This window comes from Octodon degus, unplaced genomic scaffold, assembly GCF_000260255.1.
Source record: "Octodon degus isolate 3935 unplaced genomic scaffold, OctDeg1.0 scaffold00246, whole genome shotgun sequence".
Taxonomy (NCBI): domain Eukaryota; kingdom Metazoa; phylum Chordata; class Mammalia; order Rodentia; family Octodontidae; genus Octodon; species Octodon degus.
The window spans coordinates 2019184-2038956 of record NW_004524822.1 but is presented as its reverse complement, the minus strand read 5'-3'; the positions used below and the strand labels follow the sequence as shown (position 1 = coordinate 2038956).

General features: G+C 38.5%; 1 protein-coding gene across 7 annotated transcripts in view; it reads right to left on the bottom strand.

Moving 5' to 3' along the window:
* Esr1 (estrogen receptor 1) overlaps positions 1–19773 on the bottom strand; it is a 435477-nt gene that overhangs the window by 61284 nt on the left and 354420 nt on the right. For all 7 annotated transcript variants that reach the window (XM_023706239.1, XM_023706238.1, XM_023706243.1 and 4 more), the window contains exon 6: positions 3873–4011. In XM_023706239.1, coding sequence (XP_023562007.1) covers positions 3873–4011 — 139 coding nt within the window. The remainder of the gene's footprint in view (positions 1–3872; positions 4012–19773) is intronic.

Sequence of the window (19773 nt, the reverse complement as noted above, 5' to 3'; positions counted from 1 at the left end):
AAAAAAAAAAAAAAAAGCCATCTTCCACATATATAAAATTTCAAATGGGAGGGTGTTCACAATCCTTTTTACTTTTATGTATCTATCAGTGTTATTAAAAACATTTATCCTCAAACAGTAAGAAGATAATTAAATAAAATTGAAATTTAATAATCTATAGGTACATGTTAATGATTAGAAGAGTCCAGATGTTTATATTCTGCATAATATTTTATATTATTTATATTAAAATGTACATACTGTAATCATAACCAATATGTACTTATGTATGCTAAAATGTAATAAAATCTTAAGAATTCTACTTCATCTAGGAAAATTAAGTTCCTTTGCTTACGTAATTTGCAATTTAAAAGTTGGGTGACAGTCTTGTGCACTATAAGCAGAAGTCTAAATATGAGCCAAATGCATTTACAAAATCAGAATGGGTATTACAAAAACAGATGTGTATTAATTTCTTCTTAATCTACACAAGAATAAATCAGGAACTTATAAGTAGCAGCCAGCACCAGCTGAGTGAATTTGATGACAGTAATAGCTAAAATGACCATAAGAGTATGTGGGTTCTCCCCAGACTCTCTCTGCCACAAGCTGACAGAGTGAGCCTGACCAATGTGACGAGCACTTACGGGGGATCACGGCAGACCCGGTAGGACAGTGTACAGGGATAAACAGGATTTGGCTCTGGACCATGAAGCTGATGGGAAAGGTCAGTCCTGAAGCGTAGCTAACACTGAGTAGAGTCTACCACTTCAAGGGAAGTACAAATCAAATGCAGTAAGATGCTAGATAGAGCGAAGGCTACTTCCTGTCTGAGAAGGAGACTGCAAGGAGGGTTTATGGAAAAGTCACATCTGAAATGAGCCCAAAGAATGGATATGTTTCTAACAAGAAACTAAAGGTGGAGGCCCTTCAGAGTCAGTGAAAGAAAAACTTTAGAATACGAAGCCATATTCAAAACTCTGGATCAGATTCAGCTGCCAGGTATCTTTAGCCTGGATGAGATCACCTGATCCCCAGCACTCCCTTTTGGACTCGCACCCACTAACCTTCTTCATTTACATAATCTGACCTGCTTGGCAGATACTTGCGTTGGTGACACTCATCATAAACAGCCATAATGTCGGGAGAAGCTTACACCATACTTTCAAAAGAACCAAGAAAACCAGGGGAAGCAGAATGGAAACGCATCAAGAGTAGAGCTATTACTTGAGAAACAGTCCCTTGGATCACTGTGGAGAAAGGTGGGTGGCACTAAGGAAAATACAGGGTCAGGGAGGCGAGGAATCAGAGTTGAGAAGACCAGGACCTACACTAGGGCTACAGAATGGAGACAAGGGGAGAGTCTAGACTTGGAAATAGTTCAGAGAAACACTCAACGGATCACAGGATGGTCTGGTGGGGGGCAGGTAAAACCCATTATTTATTCAAACATCATTCACTTTTAGCTCCAAGTCAAATACTGGTATTGCTAAGATAGAAAATGAAAAAGAACAGACTTATTACGTCTGGAGGTTGATGCGTCGGAAAGCCTTGTAGGACACTAAAGTAAGAAAGCCTAGAGAAGTGACTCTCACTGGGTTTGCAGCAACTTGACCTCTGCCCACCCATGGCCACACAGGAATTATTCAGAAATGCCTGACCTAACTTAGAGAAGGAACAACACCTGGCAAATATAGTCCAGGGATAATGCTAAACATCCTAAAACATGCAGAACAGTCCCAATAAAAAGGCTGATCATGCACATCAACAAGGCAGAGGCCAAAAAATCCTGAAAGTAGTAGAAACTTCTAACAAGGATTTTTAAAAAATGAGAATAAAGATAATAACATTTAGCTACTCATATTTCTATAAGAGATGCAAAGGAAAATTAACTACAGTGCAAATCTGCAGAAAAGGAAGGAAAGCAGGTGGCTGAAATTATCCTAGGTACTCTCACCCCCTTGGTAATATGGGTTCATTGCAAGGTAGTGTCAGATGCCCTTCATGTTAAAAACGCAATAATTTTGTGATTATTAACAGCAATGGTGAACCTATGAAAAAGGATATGAGTAGAGACAAAAATAAATGTCTGACACTGAAGATAAACTGTAGTCTGTATCCACAATCCATGGTCTAAGAATTTCATCTGCAAATTGTGTGCAACCTGACCACAGAACCATACTACTTTTTGTATTTATACATACAAAATAGGATAAATTTACAAATACTTTCGCTTAATTCAATGAGAAGAAAGAGGTGTACTAACAGTGTTTGGACAGAATATCCTGTCTGCTTCTTGTACTATGGATAACCTCTAAGAAGATAACAATGTACAGTGTATTGACTATCAAACTGTCCTATTAATCAGCTGTAAAACTGTCTCATTCATATTTATTTCTCAATAAAAAATTTAAAAAAAGAACCATACTACCAGGAGGGAAGAATTTTTCTTAAATAAAGGATCAAGCTGTACAGAAAGAAGGAAAGAAGAAGGGAAAGGGGAAATGAGACACAAGGGGCAAAATGATAAGGAAAAGAATAGAAGGCAAGTTAAGACACACTGAGGAGATAGAGATAACTTCTAAAGACTTCCAGGTGAAAACGTGAGCACAAGTGTAAGGAACAAGACTAGTAGCCATTCTCAAGTTCACAAAATTGTGATATTGGAATACATTCCATAGCCAGTAAAACCTGCTTTTTAAGTAGCGTCATTGATGTTCTTCAAAAACTAAGTTAACATGACAAAACAACAAGCATACCATGCCCGATTCCTTTGCATTTAAATAGAGTTGGCTATCACCTTGCTCTAGGGGGGCTGGCAGGTATAAGGAACCCCTCCTAGGTGGGCCTGGGAGGGAGGCGGGCAGCTCTGCAAAGCCCAACACTGTACAAGAGTGCTGTGGGCAGGCAGCCTGACTGCTTCAGATTGCTATGCACAGAGGCTGAGTTTGCAAGAAGCAACAGAAAGATGGGTCTTTCCCATCAAATACACCCTGCAAGATGAACTATTCCTGGGAATAGAAAACTACAGCTGGAAACTACAAGTAGCATGAGAAACCAGGAAAGAAAGGACAGGAGTGCCTGGGATGAGCAGCAATAGAGCGTACCAGAGGCAGAAAGGCCTTGAATTCAAATCCTAGCCCCACCATCATCTAGGTTTCTGCCTTTTACAAGTAGTGGGATGTGTCTGATACTTGGCTTCCTTCTGGATAACATGAGGAAGATAAAGATCCTGGCTCTCTGCAGCGCTGTGGCCATTAAATGGGCAGACGACTGCAAAGTGCTTAGCACCGAAGCTGGTACTGGTGACAACTCCATCAGTAGTAACTGCTGGTGTAAAGTGTCTGAATTCAATTGCACCAAGCAATGACTGTTAAAGGAAAGCAGTGGGACCCACAAATCAAGGCAACCCTTCTCCATTAAAGAAGTAACATAGGTAACATATTTGAAAACACATGTGAATCCATGGGATTCAAGGTAGCCTTCAAAACTCTCTGACCAACTTTTTCATTTTACAGTTGAGAAATCTGCAGAAGGAAGTGAAAAGACTCTTGTGGTTTGGGTACACATGCACATACACAGACACATAGGTTTTAATTAAAGGGAGGCTATTCATCAATTTTTATATAACAGAAGATGAAGGAAGAGTTAGAGCATTATAATTTATAGTTTCGTGTGTGTATTAGAAATCATAAAGCTCCTCTGAAAGGAGACAGGTAGGCTTAGCATTTGATGAACTTGACCTGGTTCCATCACCTGAATTTGCCCATTTCAAAAGCACTCACACTTAATACAACTTTTTGAAGCTTCATGGAATATACAACAAAGTAGCTTGAGGATATACAGTGATTAGAAAGGATACCCTTCTCCCAAGTCACAGCCAAGATACTCACCTGTCCAAGATCAAGTTAGGAGCAAACAGGAGCTTCCCGGGGTGCTCCATGGAGCGCCAGACGAGACCAATCATGAGGATCTCTAGCCAGGCACATTCCAGAAGGTGGACCTGGTCATGGAGGGTCAAATCCCCAAAACCTGAAATGTAACAAGAAAAATTTTGCTGAAATGAAAAGTATTCATCACTGGTGAAGTTAATGTGACCAGGCATTTGGACGAGTGAGGTCTATTTTCTAGTAGATGGAATAAAGTGTGAGAGAAGCACACTTTATAGAAAGTCAAGTGAGTATATTTTAAATGTAGCTGTATCAACAAATTTCAATGTGGTTTTGAGTTTTTAGTGCCTTAATGTCACATCCACAGAAATACACTAACTTATGCAACCCACTTAGCTTTCTGTAAAGTTCTTTCAACTTTGTATTAAAACGCGAATACTTTCTACTTAGACATTTCTAATAGCTCTGTATGGTTGTTATTACTCATTTCTGTTTGGTTGAAGATACTAAGGTGCAAAACATTTAATTGACTGGATTTAAACTAAACACACTGGAGCACAGGTAGGACCGAAGTCACACAACATCTAGTTATTTTGCTCTATCACTAAGCCGTGGTCTTCACTACTAAGTCAAAGTCTTTTTCATAACATGTAACAGAATGATAGATGAAATACATGCAAACACATAATTTAGGAGAATGGGTCAAATAAATAAGGGTGACTTGTGCTCAATTACTTCTGATAAAAGCCAGTAAAAAGTATCCTTGTTTTCTAATGACTAACCAGAAGGAGAAAGCTCTTCTCTAATCACTTCATGGCTATATGGTAGAGGCTAAATAATAATAATGAGGAAGAGAAGGATAAAGAAAAAGATAAAGGAAAAATGCAAAAGGGGAAGAAGATGAGGAATTATTATATCACTGAGCCTCTTCATATGGGTTAGAAGCAATGCTAAGCCCTTCTTGACCCATTTCTTTTTCACCTTGATCAGTACAATAACTAAAAAATGTGAGAATTGATGTCCTTACTTTACAGCTAAGAAAACAGATACTTGGAAAGTTAGGTATCTGCTAAGGGCAGAGATATGAACATAATCTCTAGAACCTGCTCCCTTGACCACAATTAACAATGTCTGAGATTTAATTATGGAATCTAGATCAACTTACTAATAAGTCCAACAATACAGTGACAGTAAGATTAAATAGGCAAGATATCTACCAAGTGTGCTCCTCCCTACAGTGGCTTTAAGAATCACCTTTTTTTTTTTTTTTTCAAGTATGGGATCTCATTACACAGATCAGACTCATAGTGATCCTCCTGTTTTCAGCCTCCCAAGCACTGGGTTTACAGGCTTGCACCACCACGCCCAGTCTCAATCACCATCTCAGCACGTCCCAGGGGCAAGGCCTGCACGGCACACTGGGGACCCAACCCCAGTCCCTGCATCTGCCTAAGCAGGCGCTTTAATCCACTGAGCTCAGGGCCTGGGAGATGGCTCAGTATAGTAAGCGCTTGCCTGGCAAGCGCAAGGACCTGAGTTCAATCCCTGGTTCTGCCAAAAAAAAAAAAAAAAAAAAAAAAAAGGAAATAAATCCACTGAGCTATCTGGCAAGCCCTAAGAATCACAATTTTTGTCATTGCTGCTTTCTCCTTTGTTTTCTCTATTACTACATTTTATCAGAAATCTCTTATATTAATTTAAAAGCCAAATTGAAAGTTTCTTTCCTTAAATAGTGAAGTATAAAATGTAACAACAACAACAGTAGCAACAAAAAGCTTACTGGATATTCCTTCTTAGAGGTCATGGAGTAATCCAAAGCTCGGTGTTAAAACATGCTTATCATTTCTTACATGCTTCTGTACCAGATTTCATGGAATCATTATCTCCCAATAAGTGGTGATTCACATGAAGACACTTAAGCAGGGCCAACCTCAGAGTCTATGCCCCTCTCTTGCCAGCATCTTATTAACAAACCTCAGTTCTCTTTCTGAAGTAATGAAAATGCTTCTCTTTCTATTTCCACTGAAGACAAACTCCATTCCTAGGAGTCTTTTACATCTTTCTGTCTGACTCCTTTTACTCTACATAATTACTCTAAGACTTATTGACATTGTTGCATATAGAACCCTTGATCACGTCTCTTGTGGAGTGGTAATCCATCAGGTGGATATATCCCATAAGTAAGCACCACTTTTTTATCCTTTAATTTGACATTTTCATTGGTCCCAGATTCAGGCTGATACAAAAAAAGGTATGTGAGTGGTTTATGAATAAGTTTGTACACGGATGCATGCTTCATTCATTGCTTCTCATTAAATATTTAAGAGCACAATGGCTTCAAGAAATGGACAGTTTTATAAAATGATTATGTCAGTTAACATATCCGCCATGAATACATGAGAGCACATGACCTTCCACACCCTTGACAGTACTTGAAATGGTCAACCTTTCATTCTAGACATTCTAAGGTACAAAGGTGAAACAGTGGTATTCAGGTGGTAATTGCATTTTCCTAAATGACTAACAATATTGAATACCTTTACATGAATTCCCACCATATCACTTTGTCATGCACGTTCAAGTTAATTATGCCTGCATTTGTAAGCCCTGATAGACAGTGTGCTCAGCAGAGGCACAAAATACGTGATTCTACCAGGTCCTTCTTTTTAAAGCTCAAAGTTATGGCATCTCACTATATCACTCAGACGTGCCAGGGTCCATGACAGCAAAGCAGCAGTCTTTCTACTGTAAAGGGTAGATTCCACTAATGTGACCCAGGACCGGCATCGTAGAAGTGAGAAAGCAGGTGGTTTTGTTTATAAGAAAAGCTCAGGGAGTAAAAAGCAATGATTTGGTTTGAGACCTTGAGAAAGTTCAGGACAGACATTCCTACCACACACAGCTGTTTACCCAGAGAGTGTATTAGGTCAAAGGGAGCAGGCTTCCAAGGGAGGCACTGCCTGGATCTGCCATGAATGCTTCTCTTTCCCACTGTCTAATAGTCCAAACCAAATCCAGGGAGCAGAAAATAAAATAAAAGTCCCTTCAGAAACCTTAGTTCTCTAATACTGCACTTTTTCTGGATTAGACTCGTAATAGCAATAGGAACTTACCCTGTATGTTAAACTCACTCAGGAATGTTACCAGCCAAACGTGGTGCTTTTCTCCTCACATTCCTTGCTTTGCGTATGCAAAAAATGCAGTGACAAAGCCTGCCCTCTATTAGTCAATTCATTGCACAAGCCTGAAAAGATTGCACTGGATGAGATCAGAGAGTGTCTCCCAAGTTCTCAGAAGTGTAGTTGGCCACATAACCAATCCACTTTGGGAAACCAGCAACCTGATTTCATGTGGAAACTTCACATTAAATGCCATCATGTTTTCTAATTCTTACTCTAAAATTTTCGTTTTATTCTTGTGATGGTGTCTGTGATCTCTTGGGAGCCCAAGAAGAACCAGCCAGCCATCTGTACCACACAAGCTCAGTGACTCTGACACCTACCTTAGTGATGCAGGCTAGTAAACATGTGCAGAGGCCAGGAGGATGGCCCCGCCTTCCTATCAAAATGTTGTAGATCTCTCAAAAATAAAGCCTTAGCAGCACACTCTGCCTGCACGCAGGGTCCTGCTATATGCTGTGAAGTGTCGTCTGCAAGTCCCTGGAACGGGGCCGTGCAATCCCTAACTTTCCCAGTGAGTACAAGGACAATGAAAGGAAGTTATTGGGTAGAGCATCTCCTTTCTTTCACTAAACAGGTCTCAATATTAGCTTAAGGGGCCAGGGAGATAGCTCAGTAGAATAAGGGCTTGCTTGGCAAGCACAAGGATCTGAGTTCAATCCCTGGTTCCACCAAAACAAACAAACTATTAGCTTAAGCACACAGCAGCTGAATACCCTTTTGTTGTGGTCCATGAATACTTTTAGTTTGTGCCTCATGGAGAAAAATTAATGTAATGAATCCCAACTAGAACAATAATAGGGCAAGTATCTATAGGCATCAAGTTCAATTCTTTTATTTGTTTTTCCTTATAAATATAAAGACTTTCCTGACATGCAATTGCAAGCAATTTAGAGACATTTACATTTTAAATCTCATTCTTTTGAAGATTTTAAAGAGTCCAAGAGGAAGATGCTGCCTTAGCTGTTGCTATAAGATACAAGTGGTGATTCACTGACAGATATGTCTAGAGGCGGCATAAAAGAGGTGACTCACACCTTACCGACAGTGATAGAACAGCTACTAGCCTGTGGAGTACCTGGAATGACCCAGTACATGCCTACAGGCACGAACAACAGCTTCTGGAGGTAAAGCTAAACCACACATGAGGAAGCTCACTTGATGAAATACAAATGTTTGCTAAGCAAACATATCCTTCATCCACATGCACAGGCCTATTAATAAAGCTGTGAGGTATAGAATGCACTGGAAACAAAAAGGTCCCACGATTTACTTCCCCCCACTGTATGAACTGTGATCTAGCTAACCCCTTGGGAGCAGCCTCTTTCATAATAGAAGACATTATGCCCTACCATATACAGCTAGTTCCTTATCTCCAGGCTCATTGTCATGTAAAGACATGCCTGCCTTCTACTATACATTAAGTGGTTCTCCTCCAAGTTATTTTTACTTAGTTTTGGCAGTAAAAGGAACCTATGGCCTGTCCACCTCCCTTATTTGGCCCTCACAAGCTCCTGAGCCCTCTGCTCTGCTAGGGATTTCTGTAAATTGCTTAATTGCACTGGCACAAAAATGGATCCTAAGGCCTTCCCCTCCCTTATGAGATATCACCAAATTCTTAGAAATGATGTTGAAAGGTACGCAGAGATGACCCTTAGGCAAAGTTACTAATGTACTCTGAATGCCTACAAGGTTCCTTGCTGCCTTGGAGTAATAGATAAATCATGTGGCTCTTTCGTAGTGACAGGAGAAAAATTGAGTGACAGGAGAAAAATTGAGTAGAATGACAAGTATAGTCTTTATTTGCATGAGATGTAACCCGTGGAAATATAACACTTACTAGAAATCTTGTAAAAGCAAAAGAGCAACCTTTTTTCGGGAGGTGCTACCTACAAAGCTCAGAGCCAGGTGATCAGATCCCCTCTGTGGTTCTACTTGAAAAACTACTGCTCTTCTGACCTTCCAGCAAATGAATCATGCCCTCATTCCTATGACCACAGTGTTCTCCAAAATATCAGTTTTAAAATTGTTCATTGTATTCTATGTGTTGCCTTTATGACTCAGTGGAAGAAGGGTTAGACATTCTTGTCTTTTTTCTCCAGTGGCAAAGTCTCCATATAGGGGAAGAGAAAGTAAAAACTGAGAAACAATGGAAGATTCTTGCAAGAGTACAGCACACGACAGCTGTAAGCTGAGTAAAACTGGGAAGCTAATAGAATGACGAGTATCCAAAAAACTTAGATTGCTGTAAAAATGCCAGTGACTTTCCCACTCTTACTTTTCTAGTATTTTTCTCGAGAAAATATTAACTGAATGCTATACAATGGCACAATTATATTGCCTATTTATAGAACCCCACAGTATTGTTGAATAGGACCTTCTCCTACTCTAAAACTACTCTTGATCTTCCTCTTCCACACAGACCCATAACAAGCCCTTCCAAGCCATGGTTCACCATTCAATGCCACTTTATAATGCCTTTGGCAACAGCATTTTCACTGAAAAATACTTTCTCAAGAGATGAGTTTATTCCACTTATTATAGTCTGGATCCAAGAGGTCCCCCTAAAGACTCACTTGTTCAGAGATGGAGCCTTTGGAATCTGGCTACATCGCGAGGGCTCTAAGTTCATCAGCATATTAGTCCATTGATAGATTTATACACTGATGACTTCACAGAAAGGTGGTGAAGACTTAAGAGCTGAGTATAACTGGTGAGAGGGGGTCATCAGGCATGACTTAGGGGACTTTGTCTCATCCCTCACACCCTCTTGTCCAGCTCTTTCCCTTGCTCCTTGCTTCCCCATGCTATGAGCTGAATGGTTTTTCTCTGCCAGTCTCTTCCACCATGACATTCTGCCTTACCACAAACCCAAAACAATGGAGTTAACCAACTGTGGATTTCAATATCTGAAACTGTCAACAAAACTAAGCTTTTCCTTTCATATTTTTTAGGTATTTTCTTACGATGACAGAAAGCTCACTAACACACAATCTAAATAAATAATGCCATGAAATAGCAAGATGGCTGTGTGTGTTAGCTTTCTTTCACTGTCACAAAATACCTGAGATAAGTGAGCTTCAAAGAATATTTACTTTTCCCCATGGTTTCAGATGTCTCAGTCCATGATAATTTGGTCCCATTACTGTAGTCTTTAGACAAGCCTGAACATCATGCCAGCCTCATGGAAAAAGAGAGAGAGGAAGAGAGAAAAGAAAGAGAGGAAGAGAAGAGAGAGGAAGAGAAGAGAGAAGAGAAGAGAAGAGAAGAGGAAGAGGAAGATATTCCCTTCAAAGGTGCATTCTCAATGACCTGCTTTTTCTAACCAGACCACATATCCTAATAGTCCACTCACCTATAAGAATTAATGAACGGGTAAGCCCATTGATGAATTCAGTGCCCAAATGACTCAGGCCCCTCTGTCAGTCCTACCTCTGAACGTTGGTGTATCAAAAATAAAACATCCAACGAATCTTTGAGGAATACTTCATATTGAAGCCATGACACTCCTTCTTTCTTGGGACAGTAAGAGTTCTTATTTGGTCAGAATGCCTTCAGGGCAGGTTTGGCTGGCTTGAGTTGTGGGGATCGAACCACAGCAACTTGAGCCTCACTGCTTTGCTGGAGCAGTCACTTAAAGAACTGAGCTATGGGGCAGGCCCCCAAGAGCTTTTATTTGGGGGCATGATGACTAAGATATTTTCAAGTCACATCCAACACAGGACTTTGTATATCTGGAGGGTATACTCACAGGCATCACCATCCTCAACACAGTGAGGTAAGTAGGAGTAATGAAAATACTGAAAATCCAAGTAGATCGGGTTTACCATTCTTCTGTGACCTCTCAACCATTATTTAAGATCTCAGAAAGTCCCAAAGCTTTTTAAGATGTTAAGCACCTTCAAAACATAGCTGTCTTCATGCACCCCCAATACAAGAGGCAAACAGTTCTTTATTGAATCTAAGACCCTCCTGCAATGTGTTTTTGGTTCATCATTTGCACTGGGATAGACAGAATACAACTTACCCTGTGGTGACCATTTACCTTGTGAAACAAAATGGTGTTCTTCATGCAGATGGTAAGCAAAGCACTGAACAGGACGAATTTGATATTTTAAAACTATGTCACGGTTAGAATTGCTAGAAGCCAATTTGAGTAAAAAGTTAGGAATTTAGCCCAAAGTTTTAAAGTAAACAAAGGTAGGCAATGTTTTCTAAAATTAATGGTGCATGTTTCTAATACCGTCATATTAAAATAAACATAGCTTGAAAGATTTGTGGATGGAGAAGGTCACGATATATAAATCTACGAAGTCCCCACATTGACTATGGTCAGACCACGAAACCATGCATTCTTTTGTATAACATAGTGAATACTTTGGGCCACATTACCAATGCATTCAGAACAATGTGGCAAAACTTGACACACTTTAACCTACGCAACATTTATATATTCATGGATTCAGAGATGACAGTTCTATGGATGTCAAGAACTTGAAAACAGTATTCTTTGGATAATTCCATTTATTCTTCATTTCTTCATTTAAAAATGGGGAAAATCAACAGAAGGCCTGAGGTATTCTTGGAACTCATGCCTGTGTATTCATGAATGCATACATGAAGTATAAAGCAAATGTGGAAGAAGACTTTCCTCTGAAAGGTTTAAAGCAAACCACTGTAAGCTATGTGGGTTGGTTTGTGTGTTATGAGGGTTGAGCCCCAGGCCTATGCACTAAGCTATACTCGCAGCCCTTCTAAAATATTTGAAAGGGTCTCCCCAAGTGGCTAAGTTACCCAGGCAGCACTTGAACTCTCCATCCTGCTACTTCAGCCTCCCAGAGTGCTGAGATGACAGTGGTGTCACCACATTCAGTATAGGACACTTATCAAGAGAGGAAAACCGAAGACAAAACTGGCTTCAACTACTACTCAGGCTGAAACTTCATTCTAGACTATACTCAAGGAACCAGATTCCTTTCATTCAGCCCCCCAAAAAATGATTAGACTTGATCTCAGAAATACATTTGTATCCCACTTCAAAATTTTCTGGCAGCTTTGCTTTACTGGATATTAACCCTTGTTGATTATGTACTTATCATGCATTTCAGTAGCTCTTTCTCTGAGTGTGTGTGTGTGTGTGTGTGTGTGTGTGTGTGTACACTATTTCTACCAATTGGTATCTTGCTCATCTACCAATTTGACTATGTTTACACATCAACAGATAGAACATAAAAACAGCATACTGAAATAAATCTACCTCTACTAAAATGGTAATTATAGAATTTCTCTGTTTAGAAAAAAAATGAAACTATATTATGACATGGAGGCATTGGTCCAAGGTAAGGATGAGATGGACATGCAGAGGTAAGGGACATTTGGCGCCATACACCCAGAGACAGCCTACAGGTCCAGGAGTCCAACTAGGATCAAAAGGAATTGCCTTAAGGAATGAATGCCCTGGTCCTTGTCTTCCCAGTACTCTGATTTATCATTGAGATTGGGCCCAAGGTCAGTCATTTAACAGACCACCCTGACCTTCCCCTGTGCCCTACATGAGTGCCTGCCTGGATGCCCTTCCTTTCTCTTCTATCCTTGCTTTCTGGCTCTATAAATAAAGACCACAGAGGCATCAGCTCAGGGTGCTCTTTGAGACTTTCCCACACTGAGGGCCTCAGTTAGTGGCAGCCCCTCTGCGACCTCTTGAAGTAGAGACTAGACATGAACTCTGAGGAATCTTTGAGTACTCTTTCATTCTTTTACATCATGCCACAGTCTTGAAATGGAAATTAAATTTAAATGAAAGTCTCTCAAGACTTAGATGTTTAGACTTATAAATTATAACCCAAAAATACTTACAATACAAAAAGGTAAGCTATTCTTGACTTTAAATACGAACTGCATGAAATACTTCACTTAAGTTGGAACAGTTTAGTTTACCACATATATTTTAATGACTGGACATGCATTTTCTTCTTTTGTAAAGGCTTAATAGATCTTAATTCTGATCACAGCATATAAGAATTTATGAAATATTGGATATGTAGGAAATTATGTTCTAAACTTCCGTAATGAGTTGATATGAGAAAATGTTGCACCTTTGGTACAATGGAAAATGAAGGTATTAGGGTACATCTCTCATGAAATATTCATTTGTGAGGCAAATGCTAAATTTAGTAACAAAAACTGATTTTAATCTACCAAAGAATTAATATGCTCTTTTTTTTACTACTAAGAGTTAAGAACTGATTGCAAACTCTAAGCACCCTTACCAGAAAGAAACACTGATGCAGTGCCGAAGAGCAATTACATGGGAACCTGTTTCCCAGGATAATTATTGTCTTGCTCTTTTTTCTGGACCTTATTTTTGACTGTACTGTTGAATTACAAGATACCTCATACCAGACTTTGCAAAGTGCATGAATGAATAAATCATTAAAATGTGTACAGTTGTTTTTGAAGCCAGGATCATCCATTTTTTTTTCTATTTAAAAGTAAAATCAGTTATGTGATGACAACAAGAAAGTAGTACAGGAGGAAAAAGAAAAGAATTAATGTCTCAGCTATATTTGCCTCCCCAGAAGAAAATAACTCAAGACTTTCAGGTTTAGGGATCAGACCTGGGGAATCAAAAATAATAATAATGTCCCTTAGAGAAAAACAAAGCAGATGGCAAGTCTACCTTGTTACCGACCCTGTCTGTACACTCAGAGCTTTGGTTTATGAAGAGATGGTTGTCATGACAATAAGCATTTGAGAAGAGTCCTGAAGAAGCTGATGAATTTAAGAGTATCTCCTAGCTTCCCAATTTTCCAAACATACTGAAAACTAGCTTGCTCAACGCTCCACTATTATTATTTGTATTAGCTTCAATTATCCTATATAGATAATATGAAATTTTGTACTTTTTCACATCAAAATCCTTCTGCAAAGGACAGAACAGTTCTTTACTCTGATGTAGCAGCACAGCTTGTAAGTAAACTAGTCTTTTATTTTTATTTAGCCAAGGCAGCTGTATTAACTACAGTTTAATTTTTTTTTCCTTACAAGCTTAGAAAAAAATCAATTTTAGCTTAAATGAAAAACAGGGGGAAGAGGAAAAGAAATTATTTTCCAGTTTCTGACAGTAGATTGCAAACTACAGAAGGAAAAAATTAATAAACTATAAAATACTTAAGACTGTCCTTTTAAGTGCTTGTCAAATGGACAGGACGGCCAGCCACTGTGGAGCAATTCGGAGTTAGCTAACGAAGAGCACAGATGGGTAGCATTTGAAAAGTCAACAAGCACTTGTCCCCTGGAACATACATTTTCCCCATCGATCTAGAAGCAGACTTACAGAGCATTTCAAATACCATTGTCCTCGGTCTGAGTTTTCCAAACTGTATACTCCTGGTAAACACTAAAAATGTCATCAACACAAAGACCTAAAGAGGGAAGCAGACAATCTCCTTTTCAAAGCAAGTCCCTGAAACAAATGAACAACAGTGATTTTCTCTCATTTCTATTTGGCCCAAGCCCATCAACGTAGCCAAAATAGATGATGACCTCATGGTTTTAGTGAGGGCTTATGCGCGCGCACACACACACACACACACACACACACACACACACACACCTCTCATTTAAAAGTAAGACAAACACCTGTCATTTCCAACAACTCAGTGACATCTAATTCTAGAATATGTTAGGAGCAAAAATAAGACTGGCTCTCCCATTGGTTTACTTAAATTTCTGTAGACAAGGAAAATTTACAAGGCAAAACCCCAACAGTTCTCTGAAAGGCAGAGTATGAAATTACATAGCTATATTTCTTTTTCTCCCCATAATTTTATTGAGAAACAAATAGCAATGAGACAGTTTCAAACCAAATTGGTAGGACAGTTTCAATAATGAACATATTGCATACATTCTTCCTAGTGGTTAATTGCTGTACAAGATGCAGACATGATACCCTATTTACAAACACAATTAGAGCAAATCCCTCTATTCATTAAGAGAATGTAACTATATGTCTATCCTAACCACTTTGAATATACAGATACAAAATGGACATTCATCTGTATCCCCTTTTTTTGTTAAGTTCTGTTATTTGAATATTATAGGTGTGTAAACTCAGCAAAACATTCTAAAAGAGTCCACTAGCCCATAACAGTATTGGGTCTTCCACTTGCCTGGCAATGTCAGAAATTGTTGACCTGAGTCCCCTACAGCTCAACATAACAGCTACATAGCTATATTTCAACTGAGAAGCCAGAGAACCTGCTACAGATTCAGACCAAACAAGGGAGCCAGCAAGACTAGAGTCTCACAAGTACAAAAGGGAGATTTACAGAGAGAGACTGTTCCCCCTCTTTTGATCTGTCAACAGTTCTCTATCTTCTGTAATTGTTTCATTATCCTAGGCAAATTTCAGTCACAAATAGGACAACAACTAAAGAAAAGACAATGATTTCTATGTCTTCCATCCCATAGTTGAAGAGTTTATATACACCATTCTAGAGAGAGGCCAGAAAGAAATCAGAAAGCCACAAATTCCTCTTTTACCTCCTATGGGATCCTTTTATAATCCCAGTAGATCTTACCAGGTCATTAAATAATAACTATAAAAACAAAAGGGGCACTAGGCCTAAAAGAGATACGCTATAAATGCTGAATTTCCTGAAAGCAAGAACCATTTCTGTATCTTGCAGCCCAGCACAATTCCTGCACTGGTAGTGGGTGTCACTGGTAATGCTGACTTCCCAAGAATTACATCAGGACAACAGCAATGTTTCCTCATAAAGATAAAGAACACCTATGTTAGTTTTCTAGGGTTGCTGTAACAATCTATGTGGCACAGACATAGCTTAAAATATATTAATTTCTCAAGATGGTAATGTTACTTGCTCTAAACATTTCATGCCAGGAACATGAAAACAAAAATTGGATCACCAAAAAGACAAAAAAAGGGTGAAAAATACCACACCACATACATGAAATTAAAAGCAAGGTTTTTGAATATTCAACAAAGTACAGGAGTAGGTACTCATAGTTGGGTACAAGGATATACTGATACCATATTTGAAATGGCATACTCATTCTCTGTCTCTATGATGTCAAGACCAGTGATAGATCTAGAAGACAACTGGTTATTCCAAGATGTCAGTATTGGGCTCTGATTTACACATACACAATGCTCAACAAAGATAAGCAGAATAAGTACATTCCAGAAAAATCTAATTCTATTCATGTTTATATAATAAGAAAAATGCCTTTGGCTACCTTCTTAGAGTATCACATGTCTCAGTAAGATTTTTTACTTTTACAACATGGAAAAAGGTGCCATAAAAATGCAATGTGTGGTGAAAAAGACAGAGGAGATTTCTGGACCCAGATATGCTACTTCTGGTCCTATAGCTTTGGGTAAATTAATCAGTCTCTGGTGACTTCTAGTATTGTCTGCTGTATGAGTATTTTTGGAATGAATATATACATTGTTCTGGACTTTAATTCTCCATCTGTAAAATTAGAAAGGCAATATATCCCTGCAGTATATTATGGTCAAAACTAGGAAGATTATATATAACCTGTCATATTGCCTGGAACAACAACGTAGTTAATAAATAAATGTAAGCTATCACTACTACTAGTTTCTTTTTAGTGGTAGAAAGTATCAGACATTATGTGGATGATAAATTGCCTTCTAACTACCTGACCAAGAGTACTACATCTAAAGTTTATAGGCTGTAACACATTTATGACAGGGCCCTAAAATATTTTTGTTCAACTGGAAGCCTATAAAGTGCATAGATATCTTCTCAAAGTAACATTTTAAATACATTAAAAAATTTAAATAACAATATGAAACAAATTACATTAGAATTAAGTTTCCCTTAATAACCTAGTATAGCCATAGCCCCATGTAGGGGGCTACAGGATAAAGCTAGAAGTCTGTGACCTTCCAGACTTCCAGATATCCAATTGTAATGGAAAGTTGTCCTGCTACATCCTTCTAGAAGATTGTGACAGTGTTCGATTCATTACAAATATTCCCTTGAACCTGAAAAAGAGCACACTGAGAATTTCATATACACTAAATTATAAATAAGGAGAATTTTTCCCACCCTCCACTTTTCTTGGAATGTTCTCATAATATCAAAGAGCGAAGTGTGTAAGCACTGAAAAGAAATAAAAATTGAAGGGTATAACACAGTTAAATGAACAGCGAGAACCTAAGGATTAAACAACAAAGAGTGAGAAAGGAGAAAAGTTAGGAAATATGGCAGGGGCAAAACCATACATTTATAGAAACAAGATAGTTAAGGCAGTGGTCTTAAGAATCTCCATCAGATTTTTGAAAATAGCAGTTACTGGGTAGAATTCTTACCCTGATTAACTCTATGTGCTGATATTTCTGAAATAAGCAACTACACTGAGGATAGCAATGTGTAACACTAAAACCATGCTTGAAATACCTATCATTTTGGTCTTATAAATGCATACTGGTTCTAATGTTGTATCAATTATTGCTATACTATCTTTAAAGTATATGTTTGTTTTTTAAAAAAGTAATAATAGAAAACAAGAGACAAGAAAAAAATGTCCTGCTACAATGCTGCATATGGATTTCTAAATTTCTGTGCAAAAATGTGTAATTTCTTTTTCACATTCTAAAGGGATTTAAAGTTTAGAATATCCATGGTTGTTGGAAAATAGCAGTTCCATGTTATGTCTAAGGCGACTGATATTCAGACAGTGATGTTAAGCTCAACTGCCTCTGTTACAGGGTAATAATATCATTAAAAGCTTTTCTTCTGGATCTTTAACAACTAAAGTTTGCAGACCAAAAATTAGAGAAAAAGAGGGGCTACCAGGATTGCCAATATTTTGGCCCTAACCCTTCCAGGTCAGTAAGGACTCAGGACATAAGAGAACCTGTGCTGTGACATCTTGTAACTCAGTGGTGTCCCAAATTTTCTGACCAAGATTTTGGGGCCACAGAGGAAAGTGATCGATGATGTAGAGTGTGCCTAAGGAGAGTCACCTAGAGAGAAAACATTCTCTCAGGCTTCCACAGAGAGCAAATTGATCAAGCAATGGCTGTGACTCATCCACATGGCTGACACTGACAAAAGATCTACAGGGTGCTGAACATAGTTTCAGGGTAAATTCTAAGGGGATTTGACTGACCTTTCAGATACAAAAGTTACATTTTTATTATATAGGTCTTGCTTTAACTTGGTCTTAACCATCCAGCAGAAAAATATAACCACAAGGTATAAAAAGTAAAGCCATATTAATATACTTTTGACAATTGTTCTGCTGATAACCCACTGCTATTATGGCTATTGGACTGTATTGGGCTATTTTACTGAATTCAAGTACCTACAATATTTGAACTGGCATCAAGTATGAAAAGGTCCTTTAAAGACTTCTCCAAATACAGCTTCTCTAACAACAATGGGACACCCATCTTTGACAAAACAGAATAAAAAAAGGAGTTAGAAAGGATCATTTTGTAGTGAAAAAAATATGTATATACAAAATAGTTAGGATAGATATACACCTACCTTCTCTTAGTTCCGTGAAAAGAGAGATTTGTACTAATATTGTTTAGACAAGATATCATATCTGCATCTTGTCCTCTGAATAACTACTACAAAGACAATAATATGTAATCTATTAATAACTGTAACTGTCCTACTAACCTCTTTTGAAACTGTTCCATTGCTATTTTTCTCATTAACATGAATAAAAAAATCTAAAAACAAAGAGCAAAGCAAGTTATGGATTACTGTAAACTCTTCTTATATACAAGACAAAAAGATCTGGAAAAAAGTCACAATACAAAACTAGCAAAATGCCTGCTATTTAGAAGCAAGTACAGGAGTTGGACTTAATGACTCACTTTCCATGACTCACTTCATAAACTATTAAGGGAAATCATTAATATGTCTGAGGAATGTCTGAAAATTCAAGATTGGAAGATTAAAGAATATGTTCAAATGAAGACATCACCAATTTAGCAAATTATAAAATTGTTTTGAAATATTAAAATTATTTTTGTTTACTTTTAAGGCATAGCAAAGTCTGTTTATACAGTCACATATGAGACACACATGTAAAACCTGAAAGGACATGCTTCTTGTCTTCTAAATTATCATAAAAATTTGCGTAATGTATGAGGCTTCAGTCCAGAGACGGAATGTTAAGTGGCTAGCTGAACACCACCAAGAAAATAGAGCATTCAGTTAGCCAATGTCTTTGACACAACCCTTGTGGGCCTGACTGGGACAGATAGGGTGATGGTTGGGCCGTGAGCTCAGCCCACTTTTCAATCTTTCCACACATCCTGTCAGTAGTGCATTAGAAATGAACAAGAGCTAAATTTCAGGACTAGGAATCAATGCAAAATCAAATCATCTCAAAGGCTTGCCAAGTTGGAGAACAAACGAAAGTAAAGAATACCTAAACCTTTGAATGTAAGCTAACCAAAGAATAATCATAAATGCATGAGGAATCAACAGTTATATGAGAATTGGTTATGCTTAAGGAGACCAATCCAGTCTGTAGTCAGAGCCTGCAAGATTATTCATAATAGAGACCCAGTCCTAGCCCAGGTCCGGTGAGTGTGTGGAGAGCTTCCTGCTACCCTGCGCCAGCGGGACCAGTCCCAGCCCAGGCGCAGCGTGGGCCGGACCCTCTCCCGCCCCCTCGGGCCGCCCCCCACCCCTCCCGCTGAGTAG